Source organism: Sciurus carolinensis, chromosome 10, assembly GCF_902686445.1.
Source record: "Sciurus carolinensis chromosome 10, mSciCar1.2, whole genome shotgun sequence".
In the NCBI taxonomy this organism is placed as follows: Eukaryota; Metazoa; Chordata; class Mammalia; order Rodentia; family Sciuridae; genus Sciurus; species Sciurus carolinensis.
In genome coordinates, this window is record NC_062222.1 from 109,205,524 (window position 1) to 109,226,897 (window position 21,374).

The 21,374-nt window shown below is 35.1% G+C and overlaps 1 protein-coding gene across 4 annotated transcripts in view; it reads right to left on the reverse strand.

Moving 5' to 3' along the window:
* Positions 1 to 1,888: 1,888 nt before the first annotated feature.
* The window catches only part of Klhl5 (kelch like family member 5), a 64,312-nt gene continuing 44,826 nt past the window's right edge, over positions 1,889 to 21,374 (reverse strand). For all 4 annotated transcript variants that reach the window (XM_047566578.1, XM_047566579.1, XM_047566577.1 and 1 more), the window contains 6 exons: positions 20,938 to 21,124; positions 15,190 to 15,414; positions 11,534 to 11,696; positions 8,033 to 8,245; positions 6,012 to 6,183; positions 1,889 to 2,563 (listed from right to left, as the gene is read on the reverse strand). In XM_047566578.1, the coding sequence (XP_047422534.1) occupies positions 2,507 to 2,563; positions 6,012 to 6,183; positions 8,033 to 8,245; positions 11,534 to 11,696; positions 15,190 to 15,414; positions 20,938 to 21,124 (1,017 nt within the window). In that variant the 3' untranslated portion in view covers positions 1,889 to 2,506. The remainder of the gene's footprint in view (positions 2,564 to 6,011; positions 6,184 to 8,032; positions 8,246 to 11,533; positions 11,697 to 15,189; positions 15,415 to 20,937; positions 21,125 to 21,374) is intronic.

The window sequence follows — 21,374 nt, forward strand, 5'->3', positions numbered from 1 at the left end:
GATGAATAAATTTGTTGATTATCATTTAGTTACTCAAGCTACTATGCAATTTATCTAATATTTATGGAACTTATATGTATGCCATATTTTATTACATTTACTTTTCTCAAGCAAAATATATAGAATTCTATAAAAGAGTTAAACAAAATTTTCCCCAAATACTAAGGATCCATAATTTTATGATGGGGTATGAGTAGTGTAAATTTTATTACTAAACAGCATAAAACCTTTTAATTTTTCTTTTTCTAAAACAAATGATTCCTCACATAAAATGAACCTCTCCTTTTCTATTCAGAGGCAGGAATGGTTAAGACTCCTGAGCAGACTGTCTGCATGTGAACCCTTGCTCTGTCACTTATTGCTATATATACTCTTGGGGTTAACTCTGCCTGTTTCCTTAACTGTCAGAAAGGAAATAATAACAGACTCTACCTCATGTGTTGTTGTGAAGATTAGGAAAATTAATGCATACAAAAAAATTGATTCCTGGTTATAACAAGCATTGAATCATCTTATGACAATATTATTTTCATAAAGTGGTCATTAATTGGAGTTAAAATAAATAGTATCTAGATATCCCAATGGACAGGTTAACAATAAAAGCCAAGGCAGCAATGTGTATACAAGGAAGAGTCATATTTTTCTCTAAAATTATAAGACTTGGGGCTAGAGGAGAAATGAAAGTCTTGGCAAGTTCCCTGTTACTTGAAAAGAAATGTGTCTAATACTCAGGAGAGCAGGTGCTATTGCCTACAGAACTTCATTAGAGAGAGGCCCTTAATCAGAGCAGGAAATTCCACAAAGGAAAACAAGTCCTGGGAGGACAGGACCAGTTCCTTTAGTTTAAAATGAGTTTGTGGAAGACACAAAACTAGAGCAGATAATAAATGTTCCAAGAAATGATCATAAGATTTCAACTTCCGCAAGGAGGTGAGGATGTACTAAGGATTGTTACTAAAATTTTTGTTTTGTTTCTTACTTCTTTTCCTCTTTTTTATCTCCCTTCCCTTAAAATACATAAATGTTTTCCATGGCTGATCTCTTACCAGGAAAATAACTGAATTCACACTCATAATGAACATACAAAATATTAATACATGACAAATCATTATCACCATTATTTTCTTTGTGACCACACTAGTAAAATGACTGTTGGATTTGATTTGGAAATAGAAGCACTTCCTTTCTTGGGTTCCTAGACAGAAATATTTCATGTGTATTCAAAAATCAGTTCATTTCTTTTAAAAAGAGATTTTGCTCCAACTTTTAAAGGAAGCAACTAAAAGTCTACTATGATATAAAAAAAAAATACATTAACTATAACAACGGATTTTGAAAGATGGGAATTTAGACTCATTTTATATTAAGATTCATTAATGAGTTATACCTAATAGGAAATATAACAAAATGTTACTGTCCCATGCATTCTTGCAAACAATAAACAATTTTGGGAGAGTATTAACATTCACACATGTAATTAGAGTTTACAAATGTACAAAACTTTGGGTAATAAACACTTTAAACTTATTTTTCAAACATTCAATTAGCCCATTCCCTCCAAACTGTTTGATTACAAAGATGCATGATGTATTACTAACTGTGACAAAAACGTAAGAGACAAGTCAGGAGACGCAAATACAAGACTCGAGAACATAAGAACATCAAATTCTGTCAATATCAAAAGACAAATTAAACCATTTTTTGTAATAGAAAAGGAAACAAAACGAATTCATGTAATTAAATACAAGTTAGGTGAAAGAACATTATAGGGCATATATTTATTTTCTCTACATAAGTTTGCATATATTTAATGTAAACTGTCATGTTTAAATTTCAATTAAAGAATATCATACATGGAATTCTTGATGAATCTAAATGTAATGGAATGAAGATTTAAACAAAGCCCAAAGATATTGTTTTATTTGGTCATTGTTTTAATGCTTTAGCGTTTTTTTTTTTTTTAATTCATTGGACTAAGCCAATTTTAGAGGTAAAATGCACAACCAAAGCATATATAGTGTAGCTAAAAAAACTAAATAGTATAGTCTTCAGTATATTAGAAGTAGTGATTGTGATTAAACAAAAATTATTGCAACTCACATATGATGAACTTACAAAATAATATTTTAGAAGTTTTTTATGATGTTTGCACTGTAATAAAATCAATCTGGATAATATGAGTAAAATGTGCTCAACTATGAATAAGTGAAATTTTCAGTTGATATTGGATTGTTTTGGAGTAGTACTTTTGTCCTCATATGTCATATCAGGAACATATGTTCCCAATTCATCAGGGGTAGTTTTGATTCACTAAGAAATGAAAGTGTTTAATCCTAGTCCATCTGTTCCTTGCTCTCTTTTTTAACATCTTTACCTTGAGATGAGGCACTCTGTGCCCAGGAATATGGTATTGCACATTTACTAAAAATGTATCCATTGATAGTAGACTAATTGTAGTAAATTAATAAAGGAAGAGGATATTTTCATTTAGAAAACAAGCACTAGATTATAATTTTACAGTCACAACACAAGTTCCAGCTCTTCCTAGGCACAGTGGAGCAACCTAAAAAAGAAACAAAAAGAGATATATTTGGATTTGGAGGATATTGATAATATTACACCCATGAAATAGTGACAGTTTATTTGTTGGCAAAGACTTGCTTCTTCAGCCCTACTACTAGACTGGTCCCTTCCCTAAGACCCTCTCTTGATATCAAAGTTTCCGCCTGAATTGTTTTGGGCATATCATTACTAGATTATATGGTATTCATTCTCCTTAAAGGTGATTTTTTAGATGGCTCAGGAATTAGTTATATGAAACATTATATTTGGCTAAAATGATGAACAATATGGGGAAAATGTTGAACACTTTAAGTTACTTTGTCACCAAACAAATACTACCCATACAACTCTTTAGGAGTAGAAACAAACCTGTTGAATGAGTCCAAGCAATATAATTTTAATTTATTGATAAGGAACAATTCTTAAATCTTTCACTTATTGTTTTTTTTTTTTTTTTTTTTCTTAAAAATTACCCAAGACATTGGGTAATTCATGGCTGAAATTAAAGTTTGGACAAGAATAGTTTTTGAACAAGTATCTGAACACAGTAAGAATCTATGCAGGTGAGTTAAAATGTTAGCACTTAGGGGTTTGGGTGACTAAAGCAAAATACTGAGAAAGCTTGTTTTGTTCTTATGTATGTAAAAGTGTAAGAAAGTGTTTTTGTCAAATCTTTAATAAATACCAAGATGACTTCCTAATTAGTTGACTGCCTATTCTGTCACTCCTACTACCCCCACCATGAATGATTCTAAGAACGACCGGACTTTAGTTGTAAAAGAATTCTCAGTTGTTCTCCATCTAAATCAGTTTTAATTAATTACTGTTATATCTCCTTGAAAAATCAAGTAAACTATTTAACCATATCTATTATAGTATTGTAGAAGCTACAACCTTTAAGTCATTTAAATCAAATGACAGTTTGTAACTAGCACTGTTTCTCAATGCTTTTCTATTAAGCTTCTACACTGTGAATAGGTGACATTGTCATGACCACCAGCTAGAAAACTTAGCTTGGAGACTTTGGCAATACATCGAAGTCACCTCCTGCTTTGGGTCAAGGCTGGTAGTGGGGTAGGTGGTGGCTTGAGACTTTGCAATCTCCTTTCAGTCCCCTATATACATTTCCTCTTGTCCATATGTTAAACATTGAGAGGAAAACATTATTTTTAGATTCTATAAGTTCGCATTTTCAGGTGCTTTAAAATAGATTTAGAGGTGGAATGTAAGCAAAATAGTTATGTGGTCCAGATTACAGATTTTGATACTGACTGATTATTAGCATAAACTATTAAATATCTATAATAACAAGTGTCGAATATGGGTTAATAGAGATTCTTACAACTGGTATAAGGACTTAAATGAAGTACATCTCAGAAAAAGAGATTTTCTACCTCTTTTTGGACTCCTTGATTGTCATTCACAATTATTTCTGCCATCATGTGAAGCTAACATCAAGTAATTATCTAATTTCTTTTTGGTGGTGTTGTTCTAATAAAACTTTATTTATAAACACAAGTGTAAGGCTGCATTTAGTTCATGAGTTGTTTGCCAACATGAGGATAGAACAGTGCTATTAAAACAAATACAATTACTGCTTTGTAAGTCTTTTAAATTATCCCTGCATTTAATAATCATGTAATTAAGGAAATTCTGTAGTTCTAAATCAAACCCTCAATCTTATCCCTTCTACCCTCCAAGAGATCTTACTTACTTAAGAAATAAGATCAAGGTGGTAGCATCAGTCTTTTTCTTTACATTTCTCTTCACTTAGAAACTCCCTGTGCCTTTCTACATTCATATTCTCATCTTTTCCTCAAGTCATGGGAGGTAATATCTTCCCTTTAGTCTGGATGACCAGTCTTTACCCTCAATGCTGTTTCCCATCCTTCTTTCAAGAAGATGCTCATAAGTTTTGCTTGTTCTTTCTACAGAATCTCTCTCACCCTCTTGCTGTCATCTCCACTGTGAAAAAGAGCCCTTGGCTCAAATTCTAATTTCACTATTTATTTGCTATGTGACCTTGGCTAGCTATTTAACCTTTCTGTATGTCAGATTCCTCATCCTGTACAGTAGAAATAAGATTGCTTACCTTACAGGGTTGTTGAGAGGATTAAATACGTTTTTTAATGTGAAGTGCTTAGAGCCTGGTCACATAATGTGCATGGGTGTGATCCTCTGCTGGCTGCTCATTACCAAACTAATCAGCTTGGCCTTTACAGGCCTCCACTCTGACCCCACCCTCCTCTCCAGCATGGATGCTATAACCAGCCATTCTTCATCAATATGTCTCGTGTATTTCTGTGTCGGTGACATTTCTTTCATGTTTTCTCACACATTTTCTCCTTTCTTTCCAACCTTTTTGAATTGGATCACTTTACACCAATGCTAAGTTTAAAAACCCCACTTCTAAAAAGAAAACAAAAACAAAAAAACAAAGAAAACCCCCACTTCTTCCTCACTAAAGTCATCCCAACATTCATTTTCCTTGGTCTGTTTGACGAGGTACTTAATATCCACTGTCACATACTGTATGTTCTTCCCTTGCACACATAGCTCCTCACCTACCTAAGTTAGTTCTTTGACTGCTAGATTCTCAGAAGTCGGTTGTTTTGAAAACACTTACCACTGCTCCCTGCATATAAGAAAACCTTGACTCAGTTAAACACTTATTGTCTTTTATGTGCCAGATACTTAACTGGGTGTTTACAAGCTCAAAGTCCTGATTCTGGTCTTGGTGATGATAATTCTTATGAGTGCTAAGCCCCCTCAGAAACAGATAGGGAATTCTTTCTGTTAAAAAGCTTGCCACATCAAATTTCTTACTCATTAATATAATTTAGGGTTGTCACCTTTATGAGGTTGTGATTTAATTTAATCAACTCTCAAATATCAGTGCTTCTCTATTTAAAAAAGTATTGCTCATATAAGGGCAAATTATTCAAATTTCTCTGAATCTTTTTTTTTTTTTAAACAAGGGTGGTTAATGTTCTCTTTTTTGAGTTGTTGATGGACCTTTATTTTACTCATTTATTTATATGTGGTGCTGAGGGTTGAACCCAGTGACTCACACATGCTAGGCAAGCGCTCTACCACTGAGCCATGACCCCATCCCCGTTCTTGTTTCTTGTTTTTCACCCTCTCCACCTTCTGTGGTAGCACTCCTGTGGCACTATCAGCTCTACCAATGCCAGAACATTTCACCAAGAAAATGATGGCAGATCAATGAATAATTTCTTTGAATATTAACTTATACTTTGAAGGTAATTTTGGGTTTTAATTATATTTTAAATTAAACATTATCTCTTGTTTTCTCATATTTAATCAAGAGGTAACCTTATCATTTCCATGTAATACATGCCAATATTGGACAAAGTTCAGTGGTGCTTCTTTACCAAAAATTGTTTTCACAAAAAGGGAGCATGCTAATGAAAATCAAAAGGCTATACCTGGGTCCACTCATTTGTCTGGGGATCATAAGCTTCCACCGTGTTAAGGTATGTCTGTCCATCGTATCCTCCAACGGCATACAATTTATCTCCAAGTAAGCAGACCCCCACTGCATCTCTGCTGATGCTCATAGATGCCACTGCAGTCCACATATCTGTTTTGGGATCATATCTGAAAGAAAATTTTAGAACTGAAGCTGAAATTGTTCTCAAAATATTGAATGTAAAAATAGTTTTGTCCTTTAAGTCTATCTTCTGTCTTCTTGTCTGTTATGTAACTAAAAAAGATCATTTGAACATATTTTAGAGAAAAAGATCAATATTTTCCTAATATTTTAAATTACAGTATTACAGATTTGTTTAGCAGATGTGTAACACTTAAAAGGAGCTAACATAAATATAATACTGAAAACTAATTAAAGGCCTTAGACTACCTATTAAAAATGTAGGGAAATCAATACATTAAGCTATACATATGACGACTTATACCCTCAATCTTGTAACTGTCCATTTTAGATTTTCTTGTCCCTTTCATGAGGTATCTTAACTAGATTGCCAAAGTCCTCTAGCTGCCTAAAGTGGTCTCTCAAAAAGCAGGTGCTTCCAGCTAAGAGACCTGTTTTTCTTTAGACACCTCTTGTATCAACGATCAGCTTTTTGCTGGACATAGTACTACAGTAAGCCCATAATTTATGGGGTAAAGTGCATAAAGTCTTCCATATTCCCTTCCTGAATTACAACATGTAAAAAGCATCATCTGAATTATTTTCTCCCTGTACAGATGAAATACAGGTGTAACTTGACTCTTTCTCAAGAAAGAACAACCAAATCTTACTATTCTACAGAGAGTGCTCATTATTCTCAACAAACCTTGATCTTTCTTTTTATCCTTCTAGTCACTTACAACTTATTTAATAAATCACACTAATCTTTAAAAAATGTAATCAAGACCTTGTCTCTCTCTGAAACTCATTAACTTCCAATTCCTCTTTAAAATCAAAATCCTTTATAAAGCCTCAAGACCTGTATGATCTGCCCCCATCCACTCTGCCTCTTTCCTGTCACTCCCTCCATTGCTCTTTGCTCTTCAGTCACAATGGCTGCCTTTCAGTTTCCAGTATGAGCCATATTCTTTTCTGCTTTGAAGTGTTCATACATGCTTTTGTTGATTCTACCTCTAAAATACATTCAATACTCTTCATTCCTTGACTAGAATGAATATATGACATGGGTACCTCATGTACTATTCAAATCTCCAACTATCAGGTTTTCTATCTGGTCCCAAAGTTGAGTTTTGTGTAGGCAGTTTGGATGACTTGGTTAAATCTTTAAGATTTTTTTTTTTATTAGATTTTGCTGGGTACAGTGACGCACAGCTGTAATCCCAGTGACTCAGGATGCTGAGGCAGGGGAATTACAAGCTTGAGGTCAGCCTGGACAACCAAGACCCTGTCTCAGAATAAAAGCTAAAAAGGGCGGCAGAGGACTGGGGATATAGCTCAGTGATAAGAGTGCTTGCCTAGCATGCACAAGGCCCTGGGTTTTATCTTCAGGACCACACGCATAAAAAAGAGAGATTTTTTTATTATCCTTTTTAAATTTTATATTATTTCATTTTGTATCCGAATGTATCAGAAATGTCTCTTTCCTTTTTACTTATTTAGGTTCCAGCCTCTAGCTCATTCTCTCTGAAATTCATTGGGCTCCTTTCCTTAGCAGGTATAGCATCCAGTACAAAACAGGCACACAGTAAATGTTTGCCATATGCTTCAATTAATAACCTGTGCAATGAACTCTAAGATAAAGTTTAAGTAAAGAGCAGTAACATGATGAGAGAAGAATATGAGTAGGTTGCTGGGAGACAGAGGGAAAGATGGCCAGAGCAGACAATCTATGTCTACAGAGCTCCCAGAGAACCATTCTGCATATGATGGACATTCAGTAGAGTTATTAATTTGTCTGGAAGTATTAGAGACTTTTATTTAATTTTTTGTTCCTGGTTTTCCTTCACAGGAAATTACCTCTCCACACAGTCGGAGAGTCTGGAAGTCAAGTTGGATGCAGGAGCATCATGTCCTCCAATAGCATATAGCAGTCCATTCCAGGTTGTCACTCCTACGCCACCTCTCCTTTTTGACATCTGTGCACACAGTGTCCATTTATTAGTATGAGGATCAAAGCATTCTACTGATTTGAGACAAGAACTTCCATCACGACCACCAACTGCATAAAGTCTATAAAGAGAACACATGAAATGATAAATAAGAAATAATGCTGTTACTATGCTTAAAGCAAAGAAGTTATTCTTATGGTATTTCATTGAATTAAGGTACCCAGTTGTCAGACACACTGTTAACTTATGTGCCATTAAGAAGACATCTAACAATTAAATGACACATGTGCATGTTATATATTACCCTGTACATGTGAAAAATAAAATATAAACTGCATATGAAAGCAGTGACAACTATTTAATAGCTGCCATCTGTTTGACAAGTCACCATTGATTGCAACAGGCTTTATAATTTTAGAGATGTTAAAAAAAGGTATCTTAGAATAGACAAAACACACAGAGAAGGCTTTGGGGTCCCCTATCTCTTAAAATGGGTCTTAACTGTGAAAAACGATATAGTCCAGTGATAAAGAGCATAAATTCTTGAACCAGACTCTCTGGATTTGAATGCTGGTTCCATCACTTACTCCTTGTGATTGTGGATAAATTATTTAATCTCTGTCTGCCCCAATTTCATCATCTATAAGCACTATCTCACAGTTTTATTGATTATTAAAGTACAGTGCTTAGCATGTAGTAAGATGTTCAAAGAAAAATTGTTTCTATTTGTGTTAAGAAAATGGCATTTTTAGGAGATACTAAAATTGTACAAACAACATTTATACTGAGTTAATATTAAGAATTAACTGTGTAGGTAGTATTTCCTAAAGAATCATTGTCTCAAGCAATGGTTTTCAAACTGACTTCTAAGAACAGGATTTTGTAGAGGAATGGGGCAGGGGTGTCCCCAAAATGGTTCATTTGAAATTAAAGTTATTAATAGTATTTTTGATTTTCAAAAATATCACCTGGCTCAGTTAAATGCCATGTAAGACTCAGAACTTGTTTCTCTTCCCACATGACAGTATCTACTACAATAAAAACAGGAAATTATGTTGACTTATTTATTTTATGTGGTGCTGAGATGGAACCCAAGGCCTCACACATGCAAACACTACCACTGAGCCACAACCCCAGGTCATGAAATTGTGATAGTATTGTACTTATGTATCTCAGAATAAGATTTAGATCTTCGCAGACTTTTAAAATTATGATCAAGAATGCAAATAGTTGGCTAATGCCGTCTGCTATTCAACTTATAACAAAATTTTTCTACTACTTTCAAACTCTTTGAGCAATTTAACTGAAAAGTTTCCTAAGATTCCAATTAAATTGCTCTAGTAGTTAAAATAACTATTGCCATTTCAACCTCTTATCTGTGAATATGGGATTTTCTCCATATTACTGGACAACCAAAAGAAAACAGAACTAAGCTGGATGTTCTGAAAACTAAGTTATTCTTCTATATTGTTTTTTACAAGTAAAAATTTTAAACTTTAACTTAAAGTTAAAAGAGAGATTGTACTGTTAAAAATATTTGCCAGTCAATAGTTTAAAGATAGCCTGGGCTACTGGAAGTCTAAGTAAAGCTTCTTTCTGTCAAACATGATATAAAGGAAAACTTTTACACTCTGGAAACATTAAGATAAAGAATGTAACTCATAAAACAAAACCACGACTACATTGTGTTCTAGGGAACATTATAAAATAAGGTAAAATAGTAAAAAGAGGAAGTTAATTGAGGCTGTCTCAGAATTATATTCAATTAATTGAATTTTCAGCTGATTAAAACATGAAATATTTACTTCTCATTAGGGGACAAAGAAATGTAAGGAAGTAAGGTATTTTTATGCCTGGAAGTTAGGTTTTAAAGAAAGAAGGCAGTTATTCCTCTGTCCTCTATTAGAAATAAGAGCTAAGAAACTTGACATTGAACAAAAATTTGCCCAATGAACTAATCCCTGAAGTTTAAGCCAAAAAGTCAAAACCAAGAAGGGACTGTTTTAATTTTCCTTTTTCTTATTTTTAGATTCTGTAATGGCTGATGTTTCTATCAAAGTTAGTAAAGATACATAGTGACATATTTGTAAGTTATTTCTTTAACTAAAATAAAGGAAGGGAGAAGTATGGAAAGCAGATATGTCTAAAAACTGTTTCCACTTATCTATCTTATTGCTTGGGATAGCGCTAAACAAAACAAAACAAAACAAAACAAAACAAAGAAAAACAACAAGTAGAACTTAACTGAACCGATACATCCTGAGGAAACAAAATCTTGTCTTAAAAAAAAAAAAAATTACTCCCAGCAGCTTGGTAAGCTGAGGAAGGAGGATTGTGAGTTGAAAGCCAACCTCAGCAAAAATCGAGGTGCTAAGCAACCCAGTGAGACCCTGTCTCTAAATAAAATACAAAATAGAGCTGGGGATGTGGCTCAGTGGTGGAGTGCCTCTGAGTTCAATCTCTAGTACCAAAAAAAACCCCAAAACCAAAAAACCAAAAAACCAAAATTAATGGTCTTTTCTCATTTTTCTTGTAACACAATTCTACTATCCATTTTAATCTTGCTTTCTTCTCTTTCTGGAAATGATAATAAAAAAATAATGCAACAAAAATTTTTATTTAACACTCATGGACGGTTTCATTTTACACAAGAAAGGAGTGAAAAAGATTCACATTTAGACTCTGAGTATCCAGGAACTACAGGTGAAGATCTATCTAAATCTGTTTATTCAGAGCAGGTAAGAAGCAAAAGAGAGCCTCCTTCCAAATCCACTCTGGTTTTGCCAGTTTATGAAGATTAGAGAGAAGAACAAAATTAAAGACAAGTCAGTAGAGAAGATGGAAAGAATTTTTAGAGGAACACTAAAACAGATCCTACTTTTAAAAGACCATATACTTTTAAAAATATATGTATAAACCATCAGATTCTTACAGTATAATTTATATCTTTAATAACTACTTGATAGATAAGTCAGTCATCAAAGTGAATCTGAAAATATGAAAATAGAGAAAAAACTTGGTTTTGACCTTTTGGTTTAAACTTTAATATGGATATTTACATAAAAATTTCTTCACTCTAAATGATGATTAGAAATGGATAGCATTTGCACATTGGAATGGAAGCCCAATGATGGTGAGCTATTTGTTTTTAAAACTATTTTATAAAAAGAGTCATTGTTTAGGGCTGGGGATATAGCTCAGTCGGTAGAGTGTTTGCCTTGCAAGCACAAGGTCCTGGGTTCGATCCCCAGCACCACAAAAAAAAAAAAAAAAAGGTAAAAAGAGTCATTGTTTAAAAAGTTTCTTTAAATCACTTGAGTATTTCTGTATGCATTTCTTTAATCTGGAAATGATACTTCTTAATAAATTTTGTTTATCATGTTTTAATGAACTTCAAGCACTTCCTTACTTGCCACTTAGTACTGCCACACCTACTGTGCTCCTGGGGGTGGACATGGTGGCAACAAAGTTCCACTGACGAGCCTGAGGGTCCCATCTTTCCACTGTGTTCAGATAGCTCCAGCCATCGTGACCGCCTACTGCATACATGGGACCTTCCAACACAGCCACACCTGCAGGGGAGAGACAGGGGAGAGGTCATAACTGGAGATTTGCTGCTGAGCCTCAAACATCACCTGTAAGCTGAACTACAGGATAATAAACCTTAAATATACAAATATAACCAATCAAAAATGTGTACTTCAGATACTTGCCTTCCTCATTGCTCCTCTTAGTAGGTAGGTGGGTGGGGATAAAGCAGCACCGTAGTTCTGCTCTTAAAGGTTTTAGAGACCGTTATTTCCAGGTACAACAGTGGAAAGTTATTTTAAAACTACACCAGATACATATAGTGTCAAAAACATTTTTAAAAATTCTGGATTTAAGACATATTTGAAAAAAATTTTATTCTTTTCCCCCAATCAATTCAATGATATTTTACTATAGTTAGATTTGATATAAGCCAATGGACTGATTCACTGCCAGGGAGTCAAGTCAGATTCAACAATTATCTATTGGGTTTCTATTAAGTGCCAGACATTTAATAAAACATGTCAGATGTTCTATTATATATCTACTTTGTGTCTCCTAAAAATATAAGGCCCAAGTGAACTTTATATTTTCAAGACACAGACACAAATATATTTCAGATATTGCCAAGTACTAGTAAAAAAAAAAAAAAAAATGGAGCAAAATAAAACGGTAGAGAAAGCCAGTGAGACCTCTCTAATAAGGTGACATTTGAGTAGATGAGTGAATGAAGTTAGGAGATTAGACATAGTTATTTGTAGGAAGAAAGGAAGATGAAGTAGAAGGAACAGCATATGCAAAGGCCCTGAGGTATGTTTGGTGTGTCTGAGGTAGCCAGGTAGCCAGTCTGGCTGAGCAGGGTGGCTGAGGGGGCCAGTGTAGGTGATGAGGAAAAGGGCAGAGTCACATCACACAGGGCAGTCAGAAATAAGCATGCTGACCTTGTCTGAGGACTTTGGATTCTATTCTTAATGAGATAAAGAGCCAATAGAGGGTTTTGAAAAGAGGTAAGACATGATTATGGCCAGGTGAGGTAAAATAACTTGAAGGCAAAAAACTTTCTATAATACAAATATATTTTAATTTGTGAGATCATGGTTAGATAAGATAAAAATATTTGGTTGTCATGCATAACCCAAACCAACATTTTATTTCACTCTTTTTTATATCATGTATTGTGCCCCATGGTACTGCCTACTGGATTTTATATATGTTTGGATATATATTTATAAATATGTATATATTGCCAATTTTATATAACATATCCAATTTTAGATGTAATATGAATACATGTAACATGTAATTAACTAAAGGGCTAAAATAGTCCAACTCCTTAAACAATAGCTTTGAAAAAATTTTTAGTAGTAGAAGCTTTTTTCCCCAAATGAACTCTTCATATAATTTTCACATATGAAGAGATAATGGGAGTGTTTCTTAAATACAGTAAGTTCAAATTTGTAACATTTACTTAGAAGGTAAACGATAAGGTAAAGCTAGGTTGTTTAGAATAAATGAAAAATTTTGAATTAGGACTTAAGACATTTTAAACTATTGATCATTATCCCCGAACTTGCTTCAGTTCACAATGCCTTTCGTATGGCAGCTAGAACTCGTGCCAGCACTTCACGCACGACCCGCCAGCCTAAAACAGATTCCTGAAAACCTGCACAAAACATGGCTAGATTATGTACCATGATATTCTATGTACTATATTTACCTTAAATTACAATTAGGTTTCTTTCTTCGTGGTAGGGGAAGTACCCAGTTGAATTATACTATGAACCCTTGTTTATATGAAACCCCAATCTGTAAGTCTCATTCAGAAACTGGGGACATAGCTCAGAGGTAGGGCACTTGCCTAGCATTTACAGGACCAAGGGTTTGATCTCCAGTAGCACAAACAAAACGAAACAAGAATAAATCTGATTTGTTTTTAAGATACATCTTCTTATTCTGTGCCTGTGTAATAGCTGATTTTATGGACTTCAGAGTAAAGTTTTAGTTTTCTTTGTTATATTTTATTTAATTAATTTTAAGCTCCTCCTTTTAATGTACCTTAGCCCAACTCTCTGGCTTTTACTCCCATATTGAAGTTTAATATTATCTTCCACTGAAACCTAGTTACAGCTAGAATTTCTGTCCCTTTGCTCTTTTGCTGTTCCTGTCACCACATCAATCTTTATTCCTAGATAGCTTTTATTACTGGCTACTGGCCAGCCTCTACACTGGTGCTCAGTATTAATTTAATTTAATAAACTGAGTATAACACAAGTCACATTAGCTATATTCAACTATGCTTTCAGTTGTGATGCATCCACCTTTTATAGTGATCTATCCAATTCTTTATTCTATTTTAAACCTTTTCTAAGCTGATAAATTGACCATAAAGTCACTAATTTTTCCTTGTCTGAATTTACATCTTTTTGCAATGTGACTCTGCAGCTCCCCTCATGAAGAATAGGAATCTATTTCTCTACTTTTTAAATCTAGGCTTGCCCACATGACTTGTCTTGGCCAGTGAGATTTGGCAAATACGATGCAAGCAGAGGTCTGAAAGTTTGAGCACTGTGGCTTGTATTCTTCTGCTGCTTTCAAAACCCTGTGATGCCCCCATGTGAAGGAAGACAGGGCTAACCTGCTAAATGATCAGAGGCATGTGGGCAGTTGCCTCTGTTGCCCAGGCCAACACGTGACATGAGGCAATCCAGATCATCTAGTCAACCTGCCAGCCTACCACGGATTCATAAAAACCTGGCAGAGGTTATCCGAGGCAGCCTAAACCAGGAAACTGTCCATTGGGCCCATAAGCTAAATAAATGGTTGTTGCTTTAGCTTCTCCATTGTGGATTGGTTTGTTATGCAGTAAAGGCTGGGTGATGCACACACCTTTTAAGTTCCATCTAGTTTTAATTCTACCTCCTTCATTCTCATAAAACAACTTGTTATCCTATTTCACTGAGAAAAAAGGTCCCTGACTTCTCTTCTGTGCATCTTAGAATGCATTGTCATTTCCTTGAGGGTGAAGACAGTGTCTTCCTCATCTGTGTAACTACAGAACAAAAAGCAGGGCACAGAGTACACACTAATCATGCTCACTGAATTACTGAGTGATAAATGAAAAGTCTCTCATATCACATTCTCTGTGCCACATCAAAATTCTTAACGAGTTTTTATTCATTTCTGCTTAAAAACCAGGAGATACATAAATATGAAAAACAATAATGCTTAAGATTTTTAAATAAACACTTAAATTAGGTTAGGTGATGCTAATTGCCAACACAGAACACTTATATGAAAAGATGGCTTAGACCATGCTGCTACCCTAAACCCCTCAGATACATGTGTTTTTACCTGCACTGGCTGCTGCCACACTTACGTATGTGCTTGTTTTCTCTGCTTCTGCTTCTCAGGTAAGAGCTTGGTGGTTGATTACTACCGACTCAGCTGCCTTGTTGATTGTCTTCTGCAAGGTATAGAATGTAAAATGCTGGGGCAGCAGATGTATGACATTATGAGTGAATCTGCAGCTATACTTACCGAGGCCATGCCTATGTGTGGACATTGGAGGCATCACACTCCAAGTTTTTGTTTTGGGGTTGTAGCATTCTACAGTATTCAAAGTCTTCAGTCCATCTCTCCCTCCAACCACATACAGTTTGTCATCTAACACTGCAACACCGAACTGTAGCCTCCTCCCATTCATATTTGCCACGGGAGTCCACATATTTGTACGAAGATCGTATTTTTCAATGCTTGTTGCTCCTTAATAGTAATATGTAGAAATTAGGTAAATGAAAATGCCATCATGACTGACCATTTTATGAAATTATGCATACAAAAGAATAACTTTTATTAGCATTGACAATAATACTTTGACTATATCTCATGAAGCCCCTGCAAGATCTGGCTCCTCCTACATTCATAAACTCATTTCCTACCATTCTCCAGGGCATACCCCAGGCCCAAAATTAAAAGGTAAAGTGGGAAAGGATTATCTGTCAAAGGAGACTGTGAAACAATATCTGAAAGTGGGAAGAGAAGTAGAGGAGGTTAGTGTCATGCAAGCAAAGGCAAAAAGTTGGTAGCAGGTAGGCTGGCTATCATCTAATGCTCCTGAGCTAAGCAAGTTAAGACAAAGACTAAAAGGTATGACTGAACTTTGCTACATGGAGGACACTGATGACTCGAGGAGGACTTCCTTAACTGAGTGGCTGAGACATGATGGGAGGTGAGGAATTGGAAACAGTGAGCATAGAGGATTGCTACAAAAGGGAGGGGGAAGAAAGGGGTTATCAGTAGGGTTGAGGGAGGTTTTGTTTTGTTTTGCTTTTAAAATTGGAAAACCCTGAGTTGGTTTAAATGCTAATGGGAGGAATCTAGTTGAAAAGAAGGAAGATGAAAATACTAGAGGTGAAAGTAATCCTCATTAATAGTGTGAGGTTCTTGAGGAGGCAGCAAAGGGCAGGACCCACAGCCAGGCAGAGGCTGGCTTCTACAGGAGGGAGCTGCCACCTATGCAAGGAGGAAGGGCAAAAGGTCTGTGCTTCAGGAACTGAGAGGTGGACACTCAGGGAGTTACTGCTGCTGATGTCTACACTGTATTAAGGACTGGAAGATTTCAGAATCTTCTCTTTATGAGATGAAACCAGTAGAGATTAAAAGCAAAACAAAACCCCCCAAACCAAAAGCAAACAAAATCCCCACCATCCCTCACAAAACAAAACAAAACAAAAACCAAAAACAACCCCAGCCCCTAACCATGAAGACTTCAATTACAGTCCTCTTCTTTCTCCTAAGCTTCTAATATACCGTGTCATCAGTGCTAGCCTTACAGAATTATGATCACGACAAACATTTATTCTAACGTATTTGTTACATTAGATCAGAGAACTAGTAATCTCCTAAAAATTGATAATCTCCTAAAATTTACAGTTTTAGTCTACATATAGATATTATATTTTCTTACGTTATAGTTTTTTTTTAATTGACCCTATACAATTTTAAATGATTTGGGATTGAAACCAAGTCTCTTTCCATCTATTTTCTTCACAGCACCAAACAGAATCCTTTCTACTAGTAACTACTCAAAATTACTTTTGAATGTGAATAATCTTTCTTTATAACCTTTTAGCAATAATAAAATTCTATTCAGATGCTTAGATTACTTGATATAAGAGTGTATGTGATTTATCACTTCAAAAATGATCTTAGAATCTTTTTCCTTTTATCAAATCAAACCAAATCTCCCATTAAATAAAGGTCAGTTCTCCTCACTAATATATTTGAGAAATATTTTTTTCTTTTGAACTTTAATTTCTTTCTTTCTTTATTTTGTGGTGTTGGGGATCAAACAAAGGGCCATGAGCATGCTAGGCAAGCATTCTGCCACTGAACTATGTCCCCAGACTAAATTATTTCTTTTATATCTAGTTTACTAAGTAGTATCACAGTGTTATGAATTCAAAACTAAAACTTCCTCTGATAATTTCAAACATAATTCATACAACATAAAATTTTAAAACACAGTTGCAAATATATTATCTTTTCAAAACCCACATATTCTAAAATAACAAAATCCTAACAATTGTAAAGTTTTATGTAAAAGCTTAGACTATCCCTAACTAATAGTGAAGGACTAACCTTTAAAAAGTAAACATAAATATATTCTGACACTTTCCTAGTGGCTATTTAGAACCATTATCAGCTTATTTGTTGGACCCTGAACTAAAAAGACATATGAAGGGACCACGAGTGAATGAGCTGATCACCATTCAACAAAGGAAAACCATTCTTCATTATAAAGATATTGGATAAGATAAATTAAGGCCAGGGAAGATAGCTTATATAGGATAGAGGATCAGAGTACTTTACTATTAAGAAAGATTCAGACATAAAGTTGGTCAAGCAGCAAGGACCGGATTAAAGAATGTCTTGATGCTGGATGCAGTGGTGCACGCCTGTAATCCCAGCAGCTAGGGAGGCTGAGGTAGGAGGATCTCGAGTTCAGAGTCAGCCACTGTGAAAGCAAGGCGCTAAGCAACTCAGTGAGACTCTGTCTCTAAATAAAGTACAAAATAGGGCTGGGGATGTGGCTCAGTGGTCCAGTGACCCCGAGTTCAATTCCTGGTACAAAAAGAAGGAATGTCTTGAAAACTGGGATGAAGAATTTATACCTTATATGGTAAGAAATAAATATCTCTGTGGAGTTTTTGAACAGAGTTAAAATGCCTTTTTGAATACTAATCCTACCACTAATTGCCTGGGAAAGTTACCTAACTTCTTTTAGTCTTGCTCTTCCTAACTATAAAAGTGAGCAAGAAGAGTATGTCTCTCTTAGAGCTTTCACAATAACAGGCACTTACTAACAACACAGTGGGTGCTATTTTCCCCAAGCTAACATGATCAAAATAGGCAGGTTGATAGGAGGCTAACTGGAATATTAGAAAGATGGCAGTGGAGATCTGAAAGAATCAGATACAAGACCCATGTGAAGGAAGACACAGCTGTCAGAATTTAAGATCTGAGAGAATGAGAATTCTTTCCTTTGGGTACTTAGAATCTGAGTTTTCTTCTCTTGCTTGGACAAGCTTCCACTGTACATATGAGTCTTGACAGAAGGCAGGAACTCATCTCCTAGAAAACTGGAAAGAAAGATTTTTGTCCTCCTTGCCCTTAGACACTTAATGCTCAGGACTGACCTAATGCTTGCGCACAGAATTTAAAAGTCGGACATTATTAAGAAACAGGGCAGTGGACAGAGTTCCTGCCTTTTTCTCATCAGCCTTCTAATAAATTAATTCCCTTATCTGTTTAAATGAGCCAGAATTGATGTCCATTGAAGAAAACTTAATTTTGATTCTACATTCTTAAGTCTGGTCAGAGATTTGGGCACACCAAGTTTATAGGGAATGGTGAATGTCAAATAGATATTTTAAATAAAGTCAGAGTAAGAGAGTAGAATACACAGATTAATTCAGAGATAACAGTTAAAGCCTTGAAAAAGAGAAGGAAAGATAGAAGGGAAGAAGAAGAGCTAATTATGACTACAAAGGCTAGCATCACATGTAATGTCAAATAGATATTTCATACAAGTTAGAACTATGAGAATAAATCAAATCTATAGACAGATGTATCAAGTGAGTTCAGTCTTTGCTTCCATGAACCTACAAGATAAATAACATATACGACTTTCAATTAGAGCTCATAATTTTGTATTCCTTACAGATACCATACAGGAGAAAAAAAATGTTTAATGTGATTAATAAATGAAGGGCTTCAGTCTTATGAATAATTCAAGAGATGGCAAAGGAAACCTTTATTCATTGACAAGATACTGATGCTCTATGTGCAAGGCCTTGTTCTAGGCTCTCAGGATATATTAAGGGACAAAACAAACTCTTTACTTTTCTGGAGTTTACTTGAGGAGAAGAGGTAGACGGACAATAAACAAATATATCTGGTGCTTTGAAGAAACAATGTAGAGTAAGGAGACAGAAAATAGTAGGAAGGTCAGAAAGTGGCAGGCAAGAGGTTACTCTTGATGGGCCATGAAGGTCTCTGGTAAATCGACATGTGAGAGGAGGATGAGTGAAGGATTTCAGTATTGGGGTAGAGCATTCCAGTGACAGGAAATAGCTAATTCAATCTCTAGGGGCTAGAAGGAATGAGGGAAGAAGCAGAATGAGCTAAGATCAGAGAGGTACTGTTAAGGGGTTGTAGATGATTAGTGTTAGGAATGCAGACACGGGGAGATGAATGTATATGGAGAGATTAACACATAGAAGCTTCTGGCATAATACCTGGTAGCCAGTAGGTACCATGTATGGTGTTTATTACTATTATTTCTATCATTAGTAATAACTGAATGGTATAAAGAATTCCCAGATTCTTTGACCCAGATTTCCCACGTTTACATTTTACTACATTTATTTTCTATGTCTGCATGTGTGTATGCATGTCTTCCCTCGCCCCTGAACTATTTAAGAGCAAGTTGCAGACATATGACCCTATACCCCTGTGTCTTCCTGAGAACAACAAATTCTTTAATAAAACCACATACAATTATCAAAGTCTGGAAATTAACATTTTACAATGCCATCTAATCTACAGACTTTATTTGGAGTTTTTCACTTGTCTCAATTATTTCCTAAAGCAAAAGAAAATCCAAGATGACGCATTCTAATAATTGCTATGTGTTTTATTCTCTGGTAATCTGGAACAATGCCTGAATCTTTTATTTTTCATTTTGTATTTCACAACACTGACATTTTTTAATACTATAGACAGATAAGTTATTTTGTAGCCTGTCTCTCAACTTAGAATTATTTGTTTTGTCCTCATGACTGAATTCAAGTTATATGCTTTTGGCAAAAATACTTCTGAGTTCTTCACAGTGTACCCTATAAGAGGCACATGCTGCTGCTCACTCTTATTACCAGCAATATTACTTTTGATCATTTGGCTAAGTGGATGTGTGCCAGTGCTCTCCATTGTAAAAACATTATTTTACCCTTTGTGTGGGTGGCCAGTTCTCAAATTTTCACCCACTAGTCTCAGCTGCACTGATTAGTCTTTTTTTTTTTCCTTTCTTTTTTACAGTGCTAGGGATTGAATTCAGGGGTACTCTACCATTGAGCTACATCCCTAGCTCTTTTAAATTTTATTTATTTTTATTTTGAGACTGAGGCTGACCTTGAACTTTTGGTCCTCCTGTCTCAGTCTCCCTAGTAGTTGAAAAACAGGCATGTGACACTGTGCCTGGCTTACACTGAGGATTCTTGACTTAATCAGATACACAAAATACTTGGGACCAGAAGTGTTTCTGATTTGGGCTTAGGGATTGATTGATTGCATAGACTTTACTGGTTGAGCATCCTCAATCTGAAAATCTGGGATCCAGAGCAACTCCAGCCTTTGGAGAACCAATATGACACTTGAAATGTTTTGATTTTGGAACATTTCATAATTTGGATTTTGATGGCTGCTAAATGGCAACCTTTCTAATTCCATCTTTCCTTCTGCACCTAATAGTTGGCACTCTACTGTAAGTAAGAACTTTCCCTTTTGCTTCTTATAAGTGTGGACTCAGACATTTACTAATGAATAAGTTACACTCTTTCACTATTATCATTAGTTTTGAACTGGACATAGAACCCAGGGCACTTTACCACTGAGCTACATCCCAGCCCTTTTAATTTTTTATTCCAAAGAGTTCTTTCTTTGGTCATAATTATTACTTATTAAAATTTCTTTTTCTGTTCTTCCAAGTAAAAGATCATTCAATACCTTTTGTTGAATCCATTCCGCCAACTGCAAATAAGGTACCAACAGTTGACTTCCTAGGTTTTGTCCGAGGACTTTGTAACATGGGTCGTCTCTCTGGTAATAAATGATATTTCATTGCTTCCATAATGAGTTTCTGACATTCTATATCATCCCGAAAAAGTGCATTATTTTCCATGTCTGCCAGGAACTAGAAATGAGTAACATATATACTGAATGACTAAGAAAACAGTAAGGTTGAAAGAACAAATGATAATAGTTTTTGAATGGAAATTATCCTGCTTTTTTTTGAAAACAAAAATTCAAATTTGAACACATATGAAACTAAAATATGCAACATTTGTAAGATTTCCATTTTAAGTGTAATTAAAAGGCAGAAACTGAAGAGCACGCATGATACACTCTAAGATCTTAACAGTGCTTATTCCTTATCAGTAGTG